The following is a 27377-nucleotide window of genomic DNA, read 5'->3' on the forward strand; positions in this document are numbered from 1 at the left end:
TGCTACAAATCAACAGACAAAAAAAAAAACTTGGAGCCAAAGCACAAATAAATGGCTCAAATCCCTAAAGATATTTGAAAAAGGATGAAAGAGAAGATGGTAAGTATGAAGTATCAAGCTTTGTAAACTTTACTCCTCTATTAAAGGTGTAAATGGCCAGAGGTTGATTCAAGGAGTGAGAGCACAAAGTTTGGGTTTCCATAGCTTACAAAACTATACCTTCTTCTCCATCATAGTTCTCTATTGAATATTCTGCTTTCTCAGTGTTATCTTTCTTTGTTTCAATTAAAAAGGAATTTATGTGAGGAATTAAGAAAAATTCATTAAGAGAAAAGGCAAAAAGAGTTAGACTTGGAGAAAAGTCAAATGATTATTTCAGAAATTCTTTGTATATTTTTCTGTTTTATTTTCATGATCCTAAGGAGATTTTTTTGCTAAGTTGGGTGAACACTCAGTAGTTAAAAATCTAGAGTGAACCTAGTCAAATCTAGCTTGGTTAGAAGCTGGGTTTGTTCCAGCTGGGATTGGGTTTAATCCTAGAAAAATTGGTGTGGGAAAGACTGGATGTAGGTCACATTGCACATGGTGGCTGAACCAAGATATATGACTGTGTCACTTTTCTTTCTCTATTTTGATTCTGATTTTATTTTCTAAGAGACAAAATAAAATTGTCTCTTGATTATTAAAATGAGCATTATCATCGGTTAGAAATTTCACACAAATAATTCCGTTGTTAGTATAGTTTTCAATCGACAAACAACACTCAATCAAATTTTAAGATTGGTCGTCACAAGTACAAACCCAATGAAAAGTAACCAAAGTATTCAAATCTCGAGTCGTCTCACAAGGAATTGCAATGAAGTACTCAATTATTGGCTATGAAGAAACAAGGGGGTTTGATTTGTAATTGGCAAGAAAATTAAATAATAAGAAAGTAAATGAACAAGTAACTAATAAAGGAAAGAAAATAAAAGAAATCTTGGCTAAGAGTTGGAAATTGAGATCACCATCCTTGTCCACAAACTATGTATTGACAATTATGAAGGACCAACCCATTAAGTCTACTTCTAAGCTTTAAGTACGTACAATGTCTACTCCTAAACTTGAAGTACGTCAAATAGGCTTGATCAACATCAACCCATAAGTCCCAACCTACCTACTAATTAGCTTAGTAGTGGGTTGGCGTCAATGGGTATCAATTTGACCACTAAGGGTTCTCAAATCACCAATTCAATGAGACCCAATGACTTAAGGTTACTCAATTCCCTTAGCTTAGGCCAAGAGTAAAGAAAACTACTCTAAAACTAGTGAAAATATTTTATCAAACACCTAGAGTGCAATAAAAGTAAACATCACAAGTGCAAGAATTAACAAAAGCCACAACAAACATAAGTAAGAAATCCACAATAGTAATTAAGATAAATATAAAAAGACATAGAAACATAAAATTGCATTAAAAGAAAACTAAAATCCAACAAGAGTTCATAAACATAAAAGAGAGTAAAATAAGAAAATTAACAAGAAAATCAAGAAGATTGAAACAATGGAACAATAAAACATAAAGAGAATTGAAATCAAAACAAGAATTAAAACTTGGATCTAAGGAAATTTAACCTAAACTACCATAAATTCTAGAGAGAATGGAGAGCTTCTCTCTCTAGAATTCTAACCTACAACATGATGCAAAACTACACTAATGACTACTCCCCCCCCCCCCAAAATTTCCTTGCAATCCTTGGGTTTAAAAGCATCAGAAATGAATTGGATTTGGGCCTCCATGAGCTCAGAAATCGCCCCCAGCGTATTGCCCTTAAGTTGGTCACGTGTTGCTTGTTACGCATACGCATGGGTCAAGCATACGCGTCGCTTGCAACTTTCCTAATCACGCGTACGTGTGGGTGACGCGTGCGTGTCGCTGGCAAATCTCTTCCTCAAGCATACGCATGGATGACGCGTGCGCGTGGCTTTGAGTTCAGCAAATCCTCATTTTTTCTTGAATTCTCCATTTTTTTCATGCTTTTTCTTCATTCTTTCAATCCAATCTTTGCCTTCTAATCCTGAAATCACTTAACAAACATATCAAGGTATCGAATGGAGTTAAAGTAAATTAAAATAATCTATTTTAAGGTCTAAAAAGCATGTTTTTACTCTTAAACACAAATTAGGAAAAATTCACAAAATCATGCTATTTCATTGAATAAATATGAGAAAAATTGATAAAATCTCCTAAATTCAACACAAGATAAACCACCAAATTAGGATTTATCAAATCTTTCCACACTTAAACGGTATATTCTCATGCTAAACCAAAAAAAACTAGAAATGAATAAACCCCATTTCGTAGGTTTCTCACACTGTATCGTCAAATTTTTTTTATAAATTCGTCAATAAATTCGACGACATCTAATAATTTTCTTATAATGCTTATTATTTACGCATTAGGATTTGAATAAAAAAATCTGGAAAGACTCTAATCTCAAATATCTTTTAACTCTAATTGTACTACTCACATAGACACTAATATTTCTCACTCTCCCTCTCATTTTCGCACTCTCTCTATCTCTAAATCCTCTTCGTCATATTTTTTCTCATCCATGACCAACACCATCATAGCAAAAGATCGACAATTTTTTTTTTGCAAGCATGGCTGACCAAGTTAAGGTCTCTAAAATTAAGTTTGTTAGTTTATAATTAATTAAGTATTTTTCAATTACTTTTATATATTTATATTGTTAGCTATTTTTTTGTTTAACTTATTAAGTTGATTATGTTAGGATTAATTTCTATTCTATTTGGATCAGTTTCTTGTTCTTTAATTTATATTGTTGCTTCTATGTTGTATATATGTAATAATTAATTAACCTGAAGGTAGGAGTGGAAATTTTGTGGCATACTTTGCATCACCTAATAGCATAGCAGTTCTCTACTCAATTAGTATTTTGGGATTATCTTTTAATTTTAGAATAATTATTTTTTAATTATATAAAATGAAAATTTTCACATCATTATAGACCACTTTTAGCCAATCTAGACACCAACCTTATACATAAAATAATTTACTAACAACGTCATAACTTCATTTACGATTGATTAGAGTTATCACATGGAAGCAATTTTATAATTACATCTCACTTTTAAAATTTTTATGAATCAATTTTGTACGCATTTGTACCTTTTATTATAACCGGTTTGATATTTTAGTCACTATCAAACTATCAAACTAATAAGACTACAATCCAGCTCAGAGTTACTCCGATCCATTGAAAATGGTGGGCCAATAAGAGGTAGTGTGAACAAACGATATTCATTGAAAAAGATAGTCAAGGAAGCTTGAAGGCATCCACGTTCTTCGTTAGCTTTTGGATATTTTAGTTAAGTGTTTGATTATTTGTTAAGGAAGGGAAATTTCTTTCATTAGAAAACTTACGCTTTTGTATATTTAAATCATTTTTAATAACTATTGTATTAAAGATATAAAAAATTATTCTTTAGTATTTGTAAGAGGTATTTTTAATTAATTAAGAGGAGTGTTAGAAAACTAACAAATTTTATGATTTATAATTATTAATTAGTTATTATTTATATTTTTAATAGTGTAAAATTTTATTTAATAATATAGAATTATTCATTTTTTTACTAGTTAAATACTGATCAAATTTTAATAAAAATAATAATCTTTTAAACTTTTTCATTAATAAATATGTAGTTAAGTATATATGGTAGCTAATTCCTCTAATTAATAAAAATTAAAATCAACTCTTTAGCTTCTTCTCTTTGTTATTTCAGTATAATTAAAAGGGTTATTCTAATATGATTATATTATAATGATTATTGTGATTATAATATTTTAAAAAATATTATTAAAATTAAATTAATATTCTTGTATTATTAAATAATGTTTTTAAAATAATATTACTTAAAGAAATATTATTAAAATATAAAAAATATAATTTTAATTTTAAAATATTATTTATATAGTCACTGTAACCAGTAATATAATTATATTAGAATTTGCATCGTTAAAATTGCTAGAATGGATGTTGCAATGCTAGGAACTTTTTCTTTTGTTCATGAACTTGCAGCCCTTTTTCTGAATAAAAAATTTATTTATCAATATAAATCATGATATAAACATTTATTAATGTGTGTATTTAATTGTAATTTCGTAATTATGAATTGTAAAAACAAAATCTATAATGTTTTTGCTGACTGTAATAACAAGAATGTAAAAAATTTTCAGTATATTTTTGGTTTAATTATTTTGTCAGTTTTTATAGTTTTATTGAATTTTCGATTAGGTCTTTATACTTTTTTTTATTGAATTCTTATACAATATCAGATTTTGTAATTAAATTTTTATTGTGACAAAAATGATAAAATTAATATGTCTAACACTTTACTGAATATTTTGTATAGTTTAAGAGAATATCCTATTAATTTCAATATTTTTGTTACGGTAAGAACTTACTTACAAAATCTGATATAGTATAGGGACTGTTCATACCCTGGATCAAGCTGTCCGACCCAGGATGTTTAGCGACAAGGCGACCGACCTCTTCAGGTCAGACTATCCGACCTCTTTTCAAAGAGTTCGGCCAAATCACCAAAGGAGCCCAAAGCAGGCCCAAAACGAAGGAACACAGCCCAATCTAAAGGTAGCCAAAGCCCAGAAAGATAAAGGCGGTTCCTCTAAAGATAAGATGACCTCACTCAAAGATAAAGATAAGATAAGATAAGATAACTATCTTATCTCCAAAAAGGTCACTCCTCACCATTATAAATACACTGGAGCACCCAGGTATAACTCATACTCTGATTATACTCAATACCTGCTTAATACCCTTGCTAACTTAAGCATCGATATCCCTTGCAGGTACCCCCACCCTCCGGGGATGAAGGATCAGCATCATCACCAAGTCCAACGAGTCGGACACAGCGACTCCGATCACCATCATCAAGATCGGACTCCACAGCTCCGACCAGCACAGAAGATCTCATCTGAGATCGACCTCTAGTTTCAGGCAACCCTCGGAACATTGGCGCCGTTGCCGAAGAACTTGGAAGTCATCCCATCACCATGGCGGACAACCATGACAACAACCACGATTCAGATCTAGAGGATAGAACGCCGCACAAAAACGCGGACACTACACCAAAGGATACTCCTCAAACTTAACAACGAAAAGGATTCTCCAAACATAGGAGCCATGGAGGTTCTTCAAGACCGTTTAAAACAACTGGAAGAAGAAGCCCTAAATCAACGAGAGCCTGAGAAAGACCTACAAAGGGAGATAAAGCGACGCCGGAAATTGGAGGACAAACTCCTAAAACTTGAAGCCGATCTCAAAGCCAAAGCTAATCGATCCTCTCATGAGGATAGCTCCTGCAAGGACCAGGATCTATTCATCAAAGAGATCATGAAAGCTAAAGGACCCAAAGGACTTCAAAGCTCCAGACATGACTCCATAGGACGGCACACCAGATTCAAGCCATCATCTTAGCAACTTCAGAAGCAGGATGTATCTCACGGAGGCCTCAGATGCAATCCGTTATTCTCCATCCAGAAGGACAAAGCCAAACACGCACCGAGCCTATTAGGGATCGAGCAAGGAGATCGAGAGAGCCTTCGCGACTACATGGAAAGATTCAACAAAAATGTCTAGGCATACAAAGTCTGCCAACAGAAGCAGCTATCAGGGGCCTCATCAATGGTCTACGAGAAGGACCTTTTAGCCACTCAATATCCAAGAAGCACCCAAACATCTCTAAACGAGGTACAAGAACGAGCAGAGAAGTACATCAACATGGAGGAAAACTCTCGACTAGGAGAGATCTCAAAAACAGAACATTCCTACTCCTCTCAGGATAAGGATAATGAGTCCAAGAAAAAAGAAGATCAACATGGAGAGAAGCCTAGAAAATACCACAATTACACCCCTTCGGGTGTCTCTTGTGGATGTCTAGCATGAAATATGTAACACTGAGATGATTCCACCACCTCGCCCAATCTAAAACCAAAGAGGTCGGACGCGTTGAAGGTCCACCTCACACCGAAGAGGTCGGACGCGTTGAAGGTCCACCTCACACCGAAGAGGTCAGACGCGTTGAAAGTCCACCTCACACCAAAGAGGTCGGACGTATTGAAGGTCCACCTCACACTAAAGAGGTCGGACAAAGTTGAAGGTCCATCTCACACCAAAGAGGTCGGACAAGTTGAAGGTCCACCTCACACCAAAGAGGTCAGACGAGTCGAAACGTCTCATGCCAAAGAGGTCGGACGAGTTGAACGTCCACCTCACACCCCAGAGAGACATGTTCATGGAGGATTCGCAGAAGGAGAGATCTCTAAATCATCTCGCAAAGGACACCTCAAAGAGGGATATTAAGGAAGGGAGAGAGGTTTGAATATGACAACAGGGTGCAAACAAGCCTTCCGAGATTTCAAAAATTCTTGGGGCAACCACCCATTCTTACCCGACCAAGGCAAAGTGAAAAGCTCATATTATACCTCGTACCTCATCACCAGTTAAAGAAGACAAAAGTGGGCAACAACCTGTCTACTTCATCATCAAGGCTCTACAAGGGGCCGAACTAAACTATCAAAAGATAGAAAAGTTCGCCTACGCCCTCATATTCTCTTCTCGACAACTCTGCCCATATTTTCAAGCTCATACTATTAGAGTTCGGCCCAACCAGCCCATAAAAGGCATCCTACAAAAAACAGACTTAGCTGGAAGAATCCTACAGTGGGCAATCGAGTTATCCGAATCCGATCTTCGACATGAAACTCGGACAGCCATCAAATCACAGTATCTGGCCGACTTCATTACAGAGTACACTAACACCCCGAGAACTCCTACAAAATGAAAACTCTACATGGATGACTCTTCAAACAAAACCAGGAGTGGTGCGGGTGTAATTATAGAAAGCAATCAGGGAAGCCAAATCAAGCTAAATGACCAAGGTGAATACGAGGCACTACTGACTGGTTTAAGGCTAGCTAAGAAGGTAGGAGCTTACCATGTCCAGTGATTCATAAGTAGTCACCTCACAAATAGAAGGGAGCAACCAAGCTGAGGATCCCACCATGAAAAAATACCTCGGGTAATTTGGGGGACCCTGGACAAAACCAGAGAACAGCTCGGACATTTCGGGAAATATAAAGTTCGACACATACCTCAGGAGCAGAATGCCCGAGCTGATGCACTTTCAAAATCAGCCAGCACCAACAGCTCGGATAATTCAGAGAATATAAAGTCCGACACATACCTCGGGAGCAGAATGCCCGAGCTGATTCATTTTCAAAACTAGCCAACACCAAACCAGGGGGCAATAACAGAAGCCTCATCCAGGCTACATTACAATACCACAACAAGGAAGGAAAATAAACCCTCTCCTCAAGGTCCGGCAACACCAGCTCATAATTCTCCTCTTCATCCCTATCCATGCAAATTCTACGGAACCTCCTAAATTGCACACAGTACTCAGGGTCAGCCACAGTAACACGCATTACAACTATGGAATCCAGTCAATTAGACATGCCGTCCAGGATCTTAGTAGACATCTCAGCAATATTTTTTCAAGAAGACATAGGTCAACCATGGGGTTATTACTAAACAACTCGGACAAATAAGGAAATAACTCGGACAGTAACAGCAAAACATCAGATATCAGATACAGCAGTAAAAGAGAAAACCCAGGACTCACACGCAAGTCCAGGGGCACCCTTTGGAGGCAACAACAGGGCAAGAACACAGAGAAGAGAAGCCGACAATCTATACCCAAACAGTCCAAACACCTCTCAAATAAAAGGTCAACACAAAAGCTGGAACTTTTGTACAAAAGGAGTCAGGCAACGATGAAAAGAAACAGGAACAGCAACCGAATCCTAAGCAAATCACACATTCTCCTCAAAAGGCGAACGACAAAAGAAAAGTCACAACAAATGATCAAAGACTCAAACTTTTTGCAAAAAGAACCAAAGTTCTTCAGATCAAAAGGAAGCTTGGGCTGAAGAGCTCCCACAAGTCCTAAGGGCATATCGAACAACTCCACGCTTCACCACGCGGAGTGAAGGCAATGATCCCAGTAAAGATCGAAAAAGGATCCCCCGGAATGATCCTCTACAATAAAGAGGTCAACTCCCAAATCCAAAGGGAAGAACTCAACCTACTCGGATTAGGGAGGAAGTGTTAAATCGTCAAATGGCCTCAAGATACATTCAGAAGGTAATCCAGCAAAGTTTCACCAACAACTATCTCATCCTATTCCGAAATAACATCTGAACAAGTTGACCGGGAGAGGGAAAGCTAGCAGCTAATTGGAAAGGACCCTGCCAAGTCACGGAAGCACTGGGGAAAGGTCACCACAAAAGTGTCCGACTTCGAAGGGCGAGAGCTACCAAGGTCATGGCATGCCTGCAAAAGGTGCCAGGATGAGATCTAAAAGATTGCCCGACCTAGAAGGGTAAGCACTAACATGTACACATTCTTATGCATATCTTCATTTTATTGTTCAAAAGTTCGCAGATTCCCTAAAATGTTTCCTACCAAGACGTCCGATTACGACAGGTCGACAAGGTGAAAATCAAATTCACCGCCCGATCACGACAAAGGTCGGCAAGGTGAAAACCAAATTCACCGCACGATCACGACAAAGTCGGCAAGATGAAAACCAAAATTCATCATCCGATTACAAAGTGATAGGTCGGCAAGGTGAAAGCCAACTTCACTGCCCGACCACGGTGAAAACCGAATTCATCGTTTGATTTCGACAAAGGTCGACAAAGTGAAAACCAAATTCACTGTTCAATCAAGACGCATTAATCTGAAACATTCATCGTCCGATTATAAAGCTACAGATCGGCAGAAAGTGAAAATCAAATTCACTACGCAATCACGATAAAGACCAAAGATGAAAACCAAATTCATCAAAAGATCTGCCAAACAAGGGTTAAAACCCAAACTCTACAAAATCGGCAAAGATGAAAACAGAATAATGCAAGAAGTTATAGAAAGTGATCCATAGAAAGGACCTGACGAGGTCCTAATAAAATAGATTGCTATAAAATAACTTGAAGACTAGCCAACACAAAGAAGTCGGACCAGCTACAACAACCCAAGTTATAAGTAAAGCCCTAGAAAGAGGTCTGGCCAATCCTATAAAAGAGGATTACTATAACTTAGAAGAGCCTGACATGATGAAGTCAAACTCCAACGAAAAAGTTACAAAGGTAATCCCTGAAAGAGACCTGAACAAAGTCCAAAAAAGAGGATTACCAAGTAACTCAACAGGACTGACATGATGAAGTCGGCCCAAGCCGATCAAAGCGACAAAAAAGTTATAAAAAGTAATCCCTGAAAGAGACCTGACAAAGGTCCAATAAAGAGGATTACTAGAAATAACTTAGAAGGGACTGACAAGAAGAAATCGGACCAACAAAAGCTACAGCTTGGATCGACAAGAAGAAGTCGGACCAACGAAAGCTACAGCTGGGACCGACAAGAAGAAGTCGGACCAACGAAAGCTACAGCTCAGACCAACAAGAAGAAGTCGGACCAATGAAATCTACAGCTTGGACCGACAAGAAGAAGTCGGACCAATGAAAAATGTGCGCTAAAACGGACATAGCTCTGCCCAAAAAGCCACGGCTCCACGACAAGGCTATCAAAATTGTTCAGACTGAATAAAAGTGTTCTATGAGAACACTAAAAAGTCGTCGGACAAGTTAGCCCCGAGGACCACCTCGACCAAGCAGAAAATGGACAAAACCAGAAGTGATCAAAAGAGGCCGGACAACAAAGTACCGACACTCTACAAAGATCCACAAAGGGGACAAAGACATCTCGCAACGGCCAGAGGAAGGCCAGAAATGCTTTGCTAAAAAGTACGAAGTCTTGAAAAAAGACATTACTTAAAAGGCAAAAGCACAAATCAAAACGGCGCTAAAAAGTCATCCAAACAGACTATAAAAAGGTTTCCCATCAGGAACACTACCTAAAAAGTTGTTGGATTATGACTAAAAAGCCCGAGCAGTGAAGACATGCAAGTCAGAAGAAGACTGAAAAATCCCCTTAACAAACTAAAAGGGGCAATACCAGACTCGCACAATGAAGAAACTACTCAAGATCGACCAAAGTCAGGATGCTTGAGCGCGACTTCCTCAAAGAGATCAAAGCTCTGAAAGCACGATCTCGCGGAAAGATCCGAACTCAAGCAGGGGCAAAGTCATACAGGTCGACATCAGCTAAAGAAGAGGTGCAAGTACGATCTCAAAAAAGAACAAGCCAAAAGGTTGGAAAACAACTTAAGGCTCAAATGTGCTTAGCCAAAAGGGATACAACTCCGCTCAAAGAAGGCACAATCTCAAACAGGGCTACGAACGTCATCCGAGACTAAAAAAAGTTCTATATAAAGAACACTAAAAAGTTATTGGACAAGTCACAAAAAGCCCGGATATCAAGCCGCAAAGATAACTTCACCAAAGCAGAGGGTTGTCAACACAAACTTAAAGCAAGGTGTGATCCCGAAGGCAAGGGTAGAAAACCCACACTACCACTCAAAAGTGGTTGGACTGTGAAGTACCAAACCTCTAGAAAATCTGCAAAGATTGCAAAGCAATGAAGAAACAAGCCAGACAGATGCTTGAGCACGACTTCCAAAGAGATCGAAGATCTGAAAAGCACGGTCTCATGGAAAGATCGAACTCAAGTAGGGGCACTGTTCATACCCTGGATCAAGCTGTCCGACCCGGGATGTTTAGCGACAAGCTGACCGACCTCTTCAGGTCAGACTATCCGACCTCTTCTCAAAGAGCTCGGCCAATGCCCGACCTCTTTCCAAAAAGCTCGGCCAAATCACCAAAGGAGCCCAAAGCAGGCCCAAAACGAAGGAACACAGCCCAATCGAAAGGTAGCCAAAGCCCAGAAAGATAAAGGCGGTTCCCCTAAAGATAAGATGACCTCACTCAAAGATAAAGATAAGATAAGATAAGATAAGATAACTATCTTATCTCCAGAAAGGTCACTCCTCACCATTATAAATACACTGGAGCACCCAGGTATAACTCATACTCTGATTCTACTCAATACCTGCTTAATACCCTTGCTAACTTAAGTATCGGAGTCCCTTGCAGGTACCCTCCACCCTCCGAGGACGAAGAATCAACATCATCACCAAGTCTAACGAGTCGGACACAGCGACTCCAATCACCATCATCAAGATCGGACTCCGCAGCTCCGACCAGCACAGAAGATCTCATCCGAGATCGACCTCTAGTTTCAGGTAACCTTCGGAACAGGGACCTAATTAAAAAATATATATAAGAATCTAATTAAAAATTCGGTAAAATTATAGAAATCGATAAAATAATTAAACCTATTTATTTTATTATTTTTACTGATGATACAAGTGAAAATATGAAAAATTTTGAGTACCTTAACATAATTTCACAGAAAAAAAAAAGCGAAAATAAATTTATTTTCATAACCATAAGATACAAAAATAAGAGAGAAGTAGTGGTTCATTTTCGCAGTCTTCACCAGCAAAATGGGAAAAAAACATTTTGGCAGTCTCTAGAGTATACACTCGTTAATTTTTTTTTTTTTTTTTTGAATTTTAGATATGTAATGCTTTAATTAATGTCGCGACATGATAGTAAGTTATCTGAAAAGAGGTTGGTTTACTACGGAACATGATTAAATCAATTATTTAAGAGAAGATGGAATGAAGCTGATGCCTTCTCTTTTGACTCCTATTTTATTTGTGGTCTCATCTCATCTCATTCTCATCGCTTCATTATTTGTTTCCAGCGGTCAGGGTTGACGCCCTTGCTTAGCTAAGCATGACGTCCAACAACTTCCTCTGTCTTTCCATTTTCGCCCTTTCAACTTTCCAATTTTATTATTATTATTTACGTCAAAGAAATAAAGTTTGAATATAAGTATTGGTGAATACTATGGTGCCTTTGACATTGTACCTAACTTACCAAAAAAAGTAAATACATAATATTTAATAAATTTTAAATATTTTATTTTTTGCTTTAAATAATTTATTTTTTATTTTTAAAAATAAGTTAGGTAATTTAGACACCATAATAAAATATACCATAAAACTCACCTATAAGTATTTCCTACTTACTTTCAACTTTTATTTCTCAACTTATTTTCCCTTCAAAACGTTAACCGGCTTAAATAATGTTCATTTTTAGTTAAAAGAGAAAAGAGTTAACCACTTTAATTTATATTACTCAGTATTTTTAACTAATTATTTAATATATTTAATTTAATATTGTAATTTTAGTTAATATTTTTAAATATTATTAATAAATTATACTATTTTTATAGGATTTGGATCCTCTAAATTTTGAATTTTACTTTAGAGAGTAAAGTGTGATCTTTTACCTTTGAATAGTTTTTCTTTCATATTTATTCTTGGTCCCACCTATAAAATCAATGGTGAGAAATCACACTTTACTATTTAAAATAAAATTCAAACTTTAAAGGATTCAAATCTATTTTTATAATATTATCTTATTTAAAATTTTATTTGATTTTAAATAAATATTCATAAAGAAATTAAACAACTTTAACTTTTTTTTCACTTTGTAACTTCTTTTATTTAGAAGATTTATAACTTTATTAAACGAAAGACTGAAGAAATATAATGAAAAGAGGGACTAATATATATATATATATATATATATATATATATATATATATATATATATATATATAATTCATAAGAGTAATTTTATAAAATTAATTTAATTGATCTAAATTAAAATATTGTTAATAATGTTTTCATTCATACGCCTACCTATAATTATAATAAATACGTGTTGAGTACAAAAAAATAAAATTACTTAATTTTGGCAGGCTTCTAGAAAGTTTCAGCCAAATGAAGTTCAATAATGGAAGGATTTAAAGTAAAAAAAAAAAAAAAAAAAAAAAAAAAAAAAAAAAAACTTTAATAAAAGGGAAAATTGAATTGATCTTTCTTTTAGTCTTTTAGCTGCATATGACATTGAAGATTTAACATTAAAGAATAGCTTTTGTGGTGAAAAATAATTTCAAACAACCCAATGCCCAATCATAAAGTATCTCGCATTTATTCAAAGTATGTCGAAAGAAACTCAATATGAGAAAGATACAAAAGTAAACTTTACAAGGGAAATATTGTTTTACATTGTGTCCCTGTTGGATTCTTATTTTTATACTACATAGTTAGAAATAATATCTGGCTACTTAGATTTTATTGCGTAAAATTTTTAGAAGATAAAACACCATATATTTTTTAATGAATTTAGTTTAAAAAAACACGTTAAGTATATTAATTAAGAAGATAAAAGTGAAAATTTTTAATTAAGAATATTATAATTAAAACATTTAAAAATATATACAAATAAGAATACATGTTTATGGTATCAATTGATTTTTGTTTTTTGAAAATATAAATTTAAAAATTTTAATATATTTATTAAATGAAAAAATAAAAATTTTCCCAAATAGTAACTAAGACACATATGAATTAATTTTTTTTTTTGTAAAATGTTAGAAATGCATAATTAACGGGAAAAAATGGGGAAAAAGTGCAGAAGAGGTTGATGAAAGCTTTTAAGTGATATAGCCATGGATATGGAGCATATTCCCTCAATCCATTGTACTGCTACTACTCAGTACTCACTGCTTCACTCATTAAAAGGCATTAAGTATTTCAGGTATACATATTAAAAGCCTTTACTTTTCGGAATTGATTGAAGCATTATCGTCTGGCAAGAAAATTAATTATAGTATCACTACCACAAGAACATTGGGTAATGGCGACATAAATTTGGAGACAACAAAACGAAAGGGCAATAAAGTAAATTCATGTGAGACCTCTTAAATTATTATGCATCAAGTCATTAACTAAATAAAGTTGACGAACGCGAACGCAAAGTAAATTCCCACGTGTCTTGGACGCAACACACGCGCTTCAAGTGTCCGTGTTGTTGTGTCTTCTTTCCATTGAGCTCGTTTCTCTCTGGCGAATCTAATCATCAGATGAACTCATTTTTATTTTATTTAAAAAATAATTGAAAATTTGACTCTTTATTATTGTTCTTTCAATTAATATTAGTTAATTCTTTTTATTCTCATATTTGTTAGTTAATAAAATATATCTAATTATTTTGGCACGTAATTCTTAGATAATAAAAATTAATTGTTTAATTCAGCTGTAACTTATCTATTATTATTCTTTTCTCAATGCCGTGTAAAAACGTTCATAAAAGAAAAATATTCTTCTTCAATTCTATATAAAATGTTCATTTCTAAAGAAAATTAATACACTACTTGATAAGAAAATGTTGCATAATGATTTTACTTTATCTAACCATTAATATGTAGAAATATCATTTTTATTATTATTGCGAGTACAGTATAATAAAATATGAGATGGGTCTCACATTATAATAAAATCTCCTAATAAAATATTTAGTCGCTAGCGAGGAAAAAGCTATACAGTAGTTATAAAGTTGAAGAAAAAAATGGTCATATTTTTAGAAAGATGATTTGATAGAAAATATATTATTGGTCTCTGTAAACAGAAGAGAAGAGAGATGAAAAACAGAGAGATTAACAGAACAAAAGGCACTGATCTTTCCCAGTTTTCTGACCCACAATTCCTCTGCCTTTTCTCAAACGCAAAACTTCCTTCTTTTCTACCACCTCAATATCTCGGAAATTGCAACTTTTACCCATAATTCCTTTCTCTTTTTTTATATTAGCTTGTGTTTCTCTGTGCCACTTACAGAACCAAGTTGATTAGCCAGTGAGTTGGCTTTAGTTGGTTAATATTTTGGAGGGGTTCTAATGGGTAACTGTTTAGATTCTTCTGCAAAAGTTGATGCAGCTCAGAGTTCTAGAGGCAATTCTGGTATGTAGTTTCTTTCTTCTTTATTATCTTTCTATCTATCTTCTCATATAGATATAGATTATTATTATCATCCTGTATTTTTGTTTTTTGGTTGCTGGGATTGAATTTATTGGCTTGTGGATTATAATGGTCACGCGAGGTGATATGCTTTGATAATTTTCTTAAAGTAAGAAGAAAAGTGGAAAAGAAAAGTTGGTTGTTTTTTTATGCTAAGTTTTTGTCAATTGCAAATTGAATATAATTAAATGTTTCATATGCTTCTATAAATATCATTCTTCTTCTAGTTCAGTGATTTTTAATTTCTCTCGAGTTTTCCTTTGATTCTTCAATTTCTTTGCTTCTGCGGGTGCTAATAAAATTTCCTTTGATACTTCAATAAGCTATTCCTCGTGATTTAGACTTGGAAGTGTTTTAATATATTGTGTGAAATTAATTAACAGGTTGATTTACAATATCATCTTTTATTATCTCTGTTATTCACATAGTTTGACTTACAAAGTTCTTGTTTTCCTAACTTGAACTAACTAAAACTACTTTCTCTTCTTTAGTTTCAGCAATCTCAAAAACTCCACCCTCTACCTTATCAATTCCATCACACAGTGAAAAAAGCAATGCTTCAACTCTTCCCACGCCAAGGTCCGAGGGTGAAATCTTGTCTTCGCCAAATCTTAAGGCCTTCACATTCAATGATCTCAAGAATGCCACCCGAAATTTTCGTCCGGACAGCCTTCTCGGGGAAGGTGGATTCGGCTATGTTTACAAAGGATGGATCGACCAACACACGTTCGTGGCTTCCAAACCCGGATCAGGAATGGTTGTTGCTGTAAAGAAGCTTAAGCCTGAAAGTTTTCAGGGTCATAGGGAGTGGCTGGTATGTATTTGCTTGTCCCAAAAAAAAAGACCCAAGTATGAAAATTACTCGAGAAAAATTATGTCGCTGGCAAATTCGCCTATTGTTGGGTATACTAAGCCAGCGACATAATGTTTTATGGGTAATCTTGGTACTTAGCTCTCGTCGTTTTTAATGACATCCATGGTACTAAAGCTTCAAAATGATTTCCAGACTGAGGTTAACTACCTTGGACAACTGCACCATCCTAATCTTGTTAAATTGATTGGGTACTGCTTGGAAGGAGAGAACCGGCTATTGGTCTATGAGTTTATGCCGAAAGGGAGCTTAGAGAATCATCTATTTAGAAGTAAGATACTATCACATTTGCATCAAGAGTGATCTCTATTGTTATGAACTAAGGGTGTTTTTTGTCTTAGAACTGAAAAAGTTACAATTTTGAGCATCAAAAATTCTGGTTTGAGTTTGTTGATGTCCAAAAGATCTCAGCAGTTTCCAACTAACAGCTTCGCTACATTTGACAGGAGGACCACAACCACTGTCTTGGGCAGTGAGGATGAAGGTGGCCATTGGTGCTGCCAGAGGACTCACTTTTCTTCACAACGCCAAATCACAAGTCATATACCGTGATTTTAAAGCTTCTAACATCCTGCTGGATGCGGTAGGATCAGTGGGAATATAGATGATATCATAATTTGTTGAATTTAGTTAATATTTGCATAAATCACTTACTCATGATGCATCACGATTCCAGGAGTTCAATGCTAAACTTTCTGATTTCGGCCTGGCCAAGGCGGGTCCAACCGGTGATAGAACTCATGTATCTACACAAGTCATGGGAACTCAAGGATACGCGGCACCTGAATATGTAGCAACTGGTATGCTTTTGCTTCAGTCAAGCCATTACTCCTGTTTTACTTTGGCCTTGTTATCAAATACTCCTGAATGTACCAAAGCTGTCAATCATTTTTATGTAACCCAAAATTTTTTTGATTGGCAGGTCGGCTAACGGCGAAAAGTGATGTATATAGCTTTGGGGTTGTGATGTTGGAACTCTTGTCCGGGAGACGCGCGGTTGATAAAACAATATCCGGTATGGAGCAGAATCTGGTAGACTGGGCAAAACCATATTTGGGCGATAAAAGAAGGTTGTTTCGGATTATGGATACCAAATTGGAGGGACAATACCCACAGAAGGCAGCCTTCATGGCTGCTACGCTTGCCCTTCAGTGCCTTAACAGTGAAGCCAAGGCAAGGCCTGCCATGACAGAGGTTTTAGCAACCCTTGAACAGATAGACTCCCCCAAAACTGCAGGCCGCCATTCCCACTCGGAACATCTGAGAGTCCACACTCCCGTGAGGAGGTCTCCAGCACGAAACCGGTCCCCTTTACATCTGACTCCTGCTGCATCTCCACTGCCATCTCACCGGCAATCTCTTCGAGTGCACTAAGAACCCTTGTAACATGTCTATGTAAATTCCTTCTTTTTTGTTTGTCAGGTTATGTTTTTTAGGAAAAGTGCAAGGATATTTGTTGAGGCATGTATCAATAACAAAATTTAAAAAAAAAAAATGAAATTTTGGGTTATTTCATCAATATCCAGTTTCTCCAAGCCATATGCATGATCTTTACTCCTCTTTTGTTGCCCCTTTTGCTGCTGAATTTATTGGTGAAGCACATTCTTTTGTGCCTCTCCAGCCATGGTGAAGATTGAAACTCTATTTTAGTTTTTTGTGCATGAAAAAATGATCACATGTCGTTTACACGCTTGTAGTTCTAAGTGAAAATCTTTTGAAGTATGTTGGAGATCTATTTATGGGAAGATTAGTTAGTTATGGTAGTTGTAAGGATAAAATCAAACAGAAAAGCACATTAATGTCTAGAGTAAAATTACTCAAGATCTCAGTATAAAAAGTTGACATAGTCATTACTAAATGTATGGTGAGCTTTCTCAAAACAGTTAAGTACATGACACCAAACAGTTCAAACACTGCAGCATAAAACACACGGAATTCAGATGAATGACAAATTGTTATCATCGTATCGATACCCCAACTCAGTCAAGATTGATGCAATCATTCAGGGCATTCCTGTATCACTTGATGGAAAGTTAACCGTTGTTGCAGAAAAACCCCGAATCCAAGTCCCCTTTAGCGCCACTCTCCAAAGGAACCATGCTTCTATTGAAGATACAATATTGAAAGGTTCGGATTCAGTCCAGTATCAGGGACCCATTCTGAAAATGTTCATTTCATTACAATCACAAAAATGGACTGAATTCTCAACATAGAAAATGATTAAGGATGCTGTTAACCGGTGCTACATTGTTGAAGAAGGCATTTGACAATATTGTTCAATAAATAAACTCTCCTAATTAATTGAAGAGGAAAAAATGAAATAGATGTTACAGTTCCGAAGACAATTTAACTATTATCCTGAGTGCAGTTGTTAACAAATAACAAAAATGAAAGTGTGGTTGGTTGATGGATACCTGTTGATGGCCGCCGTAGTGATTGGAATCACACCAGCCGGCGAAACAAGAGCATCAATTGGAACATCGGATGAAGTCATCGGTATTACTCCTTCATCTAGTATTTGTTCCGAATATGACAGAGCAACTGCAGATCCAAAATCCAAATTGTTTTATAAAGATAAGATATTAATGCAGACTTGATTTGGTTCAAAGAAAAATATGTCATCTTTGGAGGAATAACTGCTTACCACGTAATGGTTGAATCCAATTCCGTGTATTTGCAAGGTCTTTGTAATTCTTCAAAAATGTATCATAGTAACTGTGCAAGGAAGGAAGATAACCGTTAGCTAAGGTTCACGACTATGATTTTGTAAAAGTAACATCTGTAACTAAAATTCAGAATATAAGAAGTGAAAAGTCAAAACTCAATGATTAAGACTTTGTTACAATTTGGCTCACAAAATCATGGTTTTGGGCTTGGGAATGGTTAGTAACATAAAGCAGACCAGAATAACTAATTCTACTTAGATTAGGTATTTCTTTACAACAAAGACTTTATATGGCATAGAAACAGATCTACATTATTTAATTTAGACAGAAGAAAAAATATAAAAAACTTACCCTCCACCACGGCCTAAACGTCTTCCAGATTTGTCAAATGCCAATCCTGCAAAGTGACATAACAGAAACTATTAGCTAGATATATTTGTAAATATTAACATATGAATAAGAAATGAGAAATTTACCAGGTAGAAGAAACAAATCAACAGGTTCATTTGCCTGCATAACTGCAGCAAAGAAATCCTTCAAACAGAGGTCGATATTGGCCAATCAGGATAAATAGAAAATACAGTCATCGGAAGTCAAGTCTACAAGAATCAGTGAAAAAAATTAAATGCACAAGAGTAGCTAAGATAAGGAGAAGCATACGCAAAAGTTGTATCTGGCAGAAGCTGCTTTTTAAAACTTATGTCATCAAGAGGCTTTACTTTTTCTTTTTCTCTTTCAAACAAGAATTCACAGTTTTTAGCTCAAGAAACCCAGATTAGAATATGCAAGATATCTATAAATCTGGAATATTCAGGAATTAGGCAACACAATCATATTTTGAAAAAAACTTGTCAAAATTTTACATCACAAAGATAAGCAATTTTCAAATGGTAGCTTCAGATGATGTTACAGGTTATTATCAGAATACAAGCAACAATCAACCTTAGAAGGAAAACAACTGTCACGAATCAGCCCACTATCAACAAAGCACAGCAAATAAAATGATGTTTCTTTTATCCCTCTTTTTTGTCGTCTTGCTATTTTCTTCTTTTACCTCTAGAATTTGTTAGTTTGGTGAGTCATCATTCTGTGAGTATTGAAATCATTGTTTGAAGATTTGTTAAGATTTGATGAGCTATGTATATTATAGTACAGGTTAGCATGTATATATATCTTAGGTATTCATACAGCAAAGAATGTGAAATACAATTTTACAACTTTTACCTTGAAGTTCTCCACCTTTATTTTTGTTAGTTATGGCCTAATAATTCTGGTATTTTGCCAATCTGCCAAAGTTAATTTAATAACAAAGCAAATACTTTTCAAGTAAGCTATAACTATGAAAACTACAATATTCGAGCAGTACGAAAAAAGGTATATTTCAAATAATTTTTTAAGACAAAAAGCAACGGAGTCACCAACCAAATATTCATGTTTTCTGAATAAAGAAAAAATAAGTATAAATAACTGCCGTCTTCACGTGCATTTCCATAAGCATCAATCGGAGCTGGTTCTAAGATATCCATTGAATTAGCAATAAGATCATCGATACGCGAAATCCTGAGCATACGCATGTGGCTATTCTTATCCTCCACCCGCGGCACATATAGTTTTTTCCCATCTGCACATAGTCATATTGTATTGAGCATGAAAATGTATAGACTATAGACCCTTCACTACAGTAGTACAGTTAAACGATCTTAGTAAGATGCAGGAGTTTGAGGAAAAATAATGGCAAAAAGTTCTTAAGAAAACTGAAGAATACCATGTAAACAACAATAATAACATCAACAAAGTCTTATACCACAAGATAGTGCTGGCTAAATAAATCATATGACACCATAACACTATGATATTCTTTTATAAACATGAGAGTACCACTGACTGGGTCTTGCAAAATTTGCGACAAAAGTTTGGATGTATCGACCTCCCGTAAAGCACTGCAGCTTATGTATGCGCATAATCTGAGACTAGATTTGAACCAGGGGGCTTCCGAGATTATATTTTGAATAGCATCGTCTGAAAAATAACCCAAAAGCATTATTATAAACTCCCAATCACAATTACATATTTCAATTCGTTGAGAAGACTAACATTCATCCAAGCTTAGGATTAAAATCAAATAGACTTATGCTTTGTAGGTATGAGAATAAATGAAGAATCGTGAAACAGTTACTATGTGTTTGGTCCATTATGAATGACATGAGAAGATTGAAAAACAAAAAGGTACCTTGTTGAGATCTATGGGAGGGATGGATGGCCTTGAGGGTCTTTCGGACCTGAGTTCGAAGCGCGTTTTTCTGATTGAAAATGGCGTCGAGGTGCCCATCTTGGGTGTTGCTGCTGGCCATGGTCATATGTTGAAAAGGGCTTAAAATGAAAGAGAGAGAGAGAGAGGAGGATTGTGGGGATGCTGCTTGCAGAGTAGTGGCATCCACACCTTAGTTGCCATTGTTTGGGAAGCGTTCTTGAAAGAAACAAACCTTGGGAACTAAAAAATAAAAAATAAAAAAACATAGAATAAACTATGTTTCTACTTTCTACCCACACAAAAAGTTGAAAATGCTTATATATTTATTCATAGAAAAAGAAAATTATCATTTGTATCCATAAAATATGGGTTTCACACAATAAAATTATTCAAACATTAAAAAATTATTTAAGAAGAGAGGATAATTTAAAAATTTTAAATAATTTTTTTGGATTTAGATAATTTTATTAACAAAAGTTTATATTTTATAAGTATAAATGATAATTTTTTTTATTTTATGGATAAATATGTCAGCGTTTTTAACTTTCGTGAATAGAAATTGTAGTTTACTCAAAAGACATATAAGTCATTAAGTACTTGTTTAAGTATATTTGATAGAAAAATATCTTTTTTAATAAAAATATTATTTTATTTTTTTATATATTTTTTAAATTTTTAGTAATAAAAATAATAGTAAAAGGTAAAAAGAATATTTTTTTTTGAAAAGTTATCATTTATATTTTTTTAAAAAAATTAAAAAGAAAATTTGCATAATAAATAAATAAAAAATATATTTTTATACTGTTATATCCATACATAATTGATAAATAAAAACTGCTTTTGATGTAAATTTTTGTAATTATTATTAAAAAAATAAGGTTTTTTCATCTTAAAATTTGGTAATTTTTTGTCAAGTAAAATTTTTTAAAAGTTTTTTATTATAAATTATATATTTTTTTGAAAAAGTAAAAAAAAAATTTAAAAATCAAATTTTGTTTTGAATTTTTTTTAAATATTTATTTAAATATTATTACAAAAATTCAGATCAAATGATTAAATTGTTTACTAAATATAAAAGTTTTTTTATTATTTTTAAAAATTATAATAATTATTTATTATTTTTTTATATTTTTAAATTATTTAAATAGTTGTTTTATCGATAACATGAATGAAAACTTTTTTTATTAGCGACTGAGGTACAAAATTAGTAGTTAACCGATTTATTTATTTATTTATTTTCTTCCTTCTTAGTTTATGTACGTACTTATTTTTTAGAACAACTTATTTGTACTTGCAGATCTAGTAATTATCCTGAATCCAGAGTAAACAAGAGCCTGCGAAACTGAATTATCTCAAGATTTGAGAGTGCAGGTTTTATGAAGTTAATGCTATTAAATCATATTTATCATTTCTAGCTTCTGCCTTTAGATAATAAGACATCAAAACATACGTGAGTACAAGATAGTAGTCGTGGTTTTAGATGAGAAGCCAAAGTGATATATTGATATAATGGTGGACATGGTGTTCATAGATATATAGAAATATGTTTTAGTTCTTGCTTAAGGCTTTCTAAACAAAGATTTAGTGTAAAAATAGAGAAATTTTAGACATGAATGATTTGAATAGGACATAAATTAATTTAATCTTTTCACGAGTTAGTATTAACTCTGTTATGGACTACTCTAGGTCTAGTCCACTTACTCGCTAGGTCGGAGGTAAACCAACAATAAGGGAACCCGACGGGTCAGTTCTCGGATATCCGATCCGGGCAGCGTACGGCCACACTTATTGTGCAGACCAAATTCCTACCTAGCTAAAACGGTCGGATCGGAGTCATCGGAACCGGACCCAAATTCCCAATCCAACGGTTAGGACTGCCAACGCTTCCCCACGTGAGCAGGAATAGCACAAAGTATCCTGAACAGTGGGCCAGGTCACCTTTAGGCGCACCCAGCACGGTATATAAGGGGAGAGGTCAGCACTCCCCTAAGGTACACATCATTTTACCTAATTTGGCTACCAACTCGTACAGACACTGACTTGATCGTCGGAGTGTCCTTGTAGGTGGCCGCCCCCTCCCCGCTCCACACGCTTCCTCTGACGTCATCGACATCTGAATCCTCGCTCCACGTCAATCTAGGGTCTTATCCGTTCCCCCGTGTCTAAGCACCCGACCTATCCGAGACCCGAAGTCTCCAGGTGACGAACATTGGCACCGTCTGTGGGGACCCTGTAGACATGGAGCGACTCCCCACGTCGGAGGAGCTTCGTGAAGGTGGCGGGGCTCACCTGAGCCGGGCGAGTTTGACGGCCCGCACCGTCGAACACCCCCGCTCCTCCGTTCAGCCCGACCAACAAATTTACACCAAGACCCCCGAAAGGCGTCCTTTCGGAGGAACATGAGCCGATAGCGCCAAGATTATGCAAGAACTCAGGCACAGAGTACAAAACTTAGAGCGAGAGCTAGCAGTGAGAAGCCAACCCCACGAAGATGCCAGTCGCTCCCGTGGCGAGGCCAGCCGATCTCGCACGCGAGCCCGATCTCCCCCCCCCCCCCCCCCCGAGGACGCGAAAGCCAAGAAGGGAGTCCAACAAAGCGTGATAAGACATACACGCAAGCGACCTCTCGACCCCACCAGGACAAGTCCGAAGGGTGGGGGGAATCCCAGAAGGGGAAAGCCAAGAGACGACAAGAACCCATCATCATGGGATCCACCCCTTTCCATCCCTCAATCCTCGAGGTCCGGCTCACGAAGAACTTCGATAAGCCAACGGACATGAGGTATGACGGGACCAAAGATCCTCATGAACACCTCACCGCCTTTGAAGCAAGAATGAATTTAGAAGGGGTAGGCGACGCAGTGAGATGCCGAGCATTCTCTGTAACGCTAGCCGGCCCAGCGATCTGGTGGTTTAACGCCCTCCCGCAAGAGTCCATCACGGCTTTCATAGATATCTCCCAAAGCTTCCTAGCCCGGTTCACAACACGCATAGCTAAGGCCAAACACCCGATCAACTTGTTAGGAGTCACCCAGAAACCCGAGGAACCGACCAGAACGTTCTTGGACAGGTTTAATGAAGAATGGTTGGAATTTGACGGTCACACGGACTTGGTCGCCAGCCTCTGCCTAACAAACGGCTTGCTAAATGAGGATTTCAGAAAACATATCACGACCAAGCCTGTGTGGACCATGCAGGAAATCCTGAGCGTCGCCAAGGAATACATCAATGATGAGGAAGTAAGTCAGGTCGTAGCAGCCAACAAATGACCGCCCCCTAACCCACCACCTCGGCAAACCCCCCAGGTCGACAGATATAAGGAGTCCCCCAGGGACGGAACTTCAGCCAAACAGCACAAGCAACCTCCACGAGTGGGAAGGTTCCCAAACTACACGCCACTTACGGCGCCCATAGTAGAAGTCTACCAACAAATTGCAAACAAAGGAATCCTAGCTAGACCTAGACCCCTGAAAGAGAGAACGGAAGGCAACAAAAACCTTTATTGTGACTACCACAAGGGGTTTGGTCACAAAACACAAGACTGCTTCGACCTCAAAGATGCCTTGGAACAAGCCATCAGAGAAGGAAAACTGAGCAAATTCTCCCGGCTCATCAGAGAGCCGAGGAGGCGGGAAAGAGAGCGCTCCGAGGAAGATCGGAGCCGAACTGTCAAGCCAAGGCAAGAACCCCCAGGGGATGCCACTAACCCCCCAACTTTTGTGGTCAACATCGTAGTCGGACGGGACAGCCCCCCCAAATCCAAGTCGGCTGCAAGAAGAGACACCCGGGTGCTCTCCATATCGACAGATGGCCTTGCCACCTGCAAAAGGCACCCCACAATATCCTTTGGCCCAAAGGATAAATGGTTCAATGACCTCTCCGAAACCCCCCCATGGTAGTTACAACCATGGTTGGGACAGGGCTGGTTAGGTGCATCCTCGTCGACACAGGAGCAGACTCTAATATCCTATTCAGAAATGTCTTCGACGCCATGGGACTCAAGGAATCCGACCTAAAAAACCACCAACACGGGGTCATGGGACTAGGTGACAACTATATCATACCCGACGGGACGATCACTCTCCCAATCAGCCTGGGAACTGGTGACACCAGGAAATCAGTTATGGCAGACTTCGTAGTCCTTAGAGACTCCACCGCTTATAATATCATCCTAGGGAGGAAAACTATCAATGAATTCTCAGCTGTGATATGCACCAAGTTCCTAATAATGAAGTTCATAACGGACAAGGGAACAGTCGGTTCCATAAGGGGAGTGAAGAACGAAACTCTCGCACGATCTAGAATTTTCACAAATAAATTCTCGTTGTAAGTATAGCTTCTAGACCGACAAGAATTCCTTTCTTACAAACATTTTGGTTGTCACAAGTAACAAACCCAATAAAATTTATAAACCGAAGTATTCAAACCTCGGGTCGTCTTCTCAAGGAATTTCAGGGAAGTATGATTTATTATTGGTTATGGAAAACAGTATTTTTGGGTTTGGAAAGGTTTGAGCAAGTAGTCTAATTGACAAGAAAAATAAATTGATAACTAGAAAATCTCTTGACAAGGTATGAGAATTGGAATTTCTATCCTAGTTATCCTTATCAGGTGTGTTGAAATTAGGTTTTAATCCTGCTTAGTTATCCCTCATTAAATAAAGGAAAGTTAAGCAGACTAATTAAATTGATCCTCAAGTCCTAGTCAACTTTTAGAGCGATCTAAATCAATTAGCACTTGCCAATTTCAACCACTGCTGAGTTTGATAACTCAAGTGTTACCAATTAATTAACCAAAGCCAAAAGAAGAAAATAAATCATAAACAGAGCAAAACAATCATGAGTCTAAAATACCTCAAAGTATATTAATTAAGAAAATCCTAACATGAATGGTTCATAAGCCAATTGGGCAACATAAATCAAATACAAATAAAAGCATCAGAGTAAATAAAAGTAGAAGAGGAACATAGATTATTGAACCTGGTACGAAGAAACAATCCTACTGACTAAATGAAATCCTAAAGCCTAAGATAAATCCTAATCCTAAGAGAGAGGAGAGAACCTCTCTCTCTAAAAACTACATCTAATTCCTAAAACTATGTATGAATGTATGTTCTGATGATCTCCCCATGAATGGATGGATTCTCCCAATTTATAGCCTTTATGTTCTGCAGAGCGTGCACGTCACGCGTCTGCGTGGGTCACGCGGTCGCGTCATTTGGAGTTTGCTCTTCCATGTGGTCGCATCAGTCATGTGTTTGCGTCAGTGGTGTTTCACGCGAGTCACGCGTTTGCGTCATCCATGCGCTCGCGTCGATGCTCTTTGCGCTAAGCACGCGTCCGCGTCGTCCACGCGTTCGCGTCGCTGCCAATTTCTTCAAAAACTCCATTTTGTGCTTTCCTTTCCTTTTTGTATGTTTCCTTTCCATCCTTTAAGTCATTCCTGCCCTATAAAACCTGAAAGTACTCAACACACAAATCACGGCATCGAATGGTAATAAAGGATAATTAAATTTAATATTTTTAAAGCATAGGAAACATGTTTTCTCATATGTCATATCATAAGGAAGGAATTGTAAAACCATGCAAATTCATATGAATAAGTAGGTAAAGAGTTGATAAAATCATTCAATTAAAGCACAAGATATATCATAAAATAGTGGTTTATCAGGGAGACCTAGAGACGGCAGTCGCCTGCGACAGCGCCAGTCTCTCCTTAAGAAAAGAATCAAAGAAGGCAGCTGGCATATTCCTGGTAGACCTGGATGTCAGGGTGGAGGACAAACCAAGACCTAAACCAGAAGGGGACATGGAAAAGTTCCAAATAGGGAAATTGGCAGATCAATTCACTTTCATAAACAGGAACCTACCCCATGAACTCAAGGGCCCCCTCATAGAGATCATAAGGGCAAACAATGACCTCTTTGCATGGACCCCATCAGACATGCCGGGATTAGATCCCGAGGTCATGTCTCACCGGCTGGCCATAAAACCCAAGGCCAAACCGGTAGCCCAGCGGCGAAGGAAGATGTCGCAAGAAAGAGCAAAAGAAGTCGCCAAACAAACAGCAGGACTGCTTGAAGCAGGGTTCATCAAGGAGCTTGAGTACCCAACGTGGCTGTCCAATGTCATCCTAGTCAAAAAAGTCACTGGAAAATGGAGGATGTGCGTTGACTACTCCGACCTAAACAAAGCATGCCCAAAAGACTCCTTTCTCCTCCCAAACATTGACACCCTAGTTGACTCGGCAGCGGGGTATCGTTTCCTCCGTTTCATGTATGCTTATTCCGGCTACAACCAAATCCCGAAGCACCGACCTGACAAAGACAAAATAGCATTCATAACACCCGGGGCACCTATTGCTACAAGGTAATGCCCTTCGGACTGAAGAACGCAGGAGCCACCTACCAAAGGCTAATGAGCAAAGTCTTCTGATGAGCGGATAATTTATATGCTTTTTGGCATTGTTTTTAGGTAGTTTTTAGTAAGTTCAAGCTACTTTTAGGGATGTTTTCATTAGTTTTTATGTTAAATTCACATTTTTGGACTTTACTATGAGTTTGTGTGTTGTTCTGTGATTTCAGGTAATTTCTGGCTGAAATTGAGGGACTTGAGCA

General features: G+C 36.8%; 4 protein-coding genes across 5 annotated transcripts; 3 read left to right on the forward strand and 1 right to left on the reverse strand.

The window, feature by feature from the left end:
* The first annotated feature begins 14008 nt into the window (after positions 1-14008).
* LOC112800911 (probable serine/threonine-protein kinase PBL3) lies at positions 14009-17363 on the forward strand. Its single transcript, XM_025843364.3, has 6 exons — positions 14009-14916; positions 15465-15787; positions 15980-16115; positions 16291-16427; positions 16521-16644; positions 16767-17363. Exons 1-6 carry the CDS (start codon positions 14853-14855, stop codon positions 17216-17218), a joined length of 1236 nt encoding a protein of 411 aa, XP_025699149.1. The 5' UTR covers positions 14009-14852; the 3' UTR covers positions 17219-17363.
* Positions 17364-17669: 306 nt separating this feature from the next.
* On the reverse strand, positions 17670-21060 carry LOC112800912 (5-formyltetrahydrofolate cyclo-ligase, mitochondrial). 2 transcript variants are annotated; one of them, XM_025843365.2, is made up of 8 exons: positions 20741-21060; positions 20389-20529; positions 19982-20131; positions 18987-19028; positions 18862-18907; positions 18489-18559; positions 18259-18385; positions 17670-18003 (listed from the first exon to the last, which is right to left on the reverse strand). In XM_025843365.2, the coding sequence occupies exons 1-8, from the start codon at positions 20865-20867 to the stop codon at positions 17991-17993; spliced, it is 717 nt and encodes a 238-aa protein (XP_025699150.1). In that variant the 5' UTR covers positions 20868-21060; the 3' UTR covers positions 17670-17990. The 2 variants fall into 2 exon arrangements, with proteins under 2 accessions (XP_025699150.1, XP_072092848.1); XM_072236747.1 differs by having other exon boundaries at positions 17670-17947; positions 20741-21057.
* Positions 21061-23538: 2478 nt separating this feature from the next.
* On the forward strand, positions 23539-24660 carry LOC112803306 (uncharacterized). The gene is made up of 2 exons (XM_025846806.1): positions 23539-24000; positions 24067-24660. The coding sequence occupies exons 1-2, from the start codon at positions 23539-23541 to the stop codon at positions 24658-24660; spliced, it is 1056 nt and encodes a 351-aa protein (XP_025702591.1).
* An 8-nt stretch (positions 24661-24668) lies between these two features.
* LOC140184840 (uncharacterized) lies at positions 24669-27133 on the forward strand. The gene is made up of 2 exons (XM_072238027.1): positions 24669-25016; positions 26432-27133. The coding sequence occupies exons 1-2, from the start codon at positions 24669-24671 to the stop codon at positions 27131-27133; spliced, it is 1050 nt and encodes a 349-aa protein (XP_072094128.1).
* Positions 27134-27377: the final 244 nt, after the last annotated feature.

This window comes from Arachis hypogaea, chromosome 5 (assembly GCF_003086295.3).
Source record: "Arachis hypogaea cultivar Tifrunner chromosome 5, arahy.Tifrunner.gnm2.J5K5, whole genome shotgun sequence".
Lineage (NCBI taxonomy): Eukaryota > Viridiplantae > Streptophyta > Magnoliopsida > Fabales > Fabaceae > Arachis > Arachis hypogaea.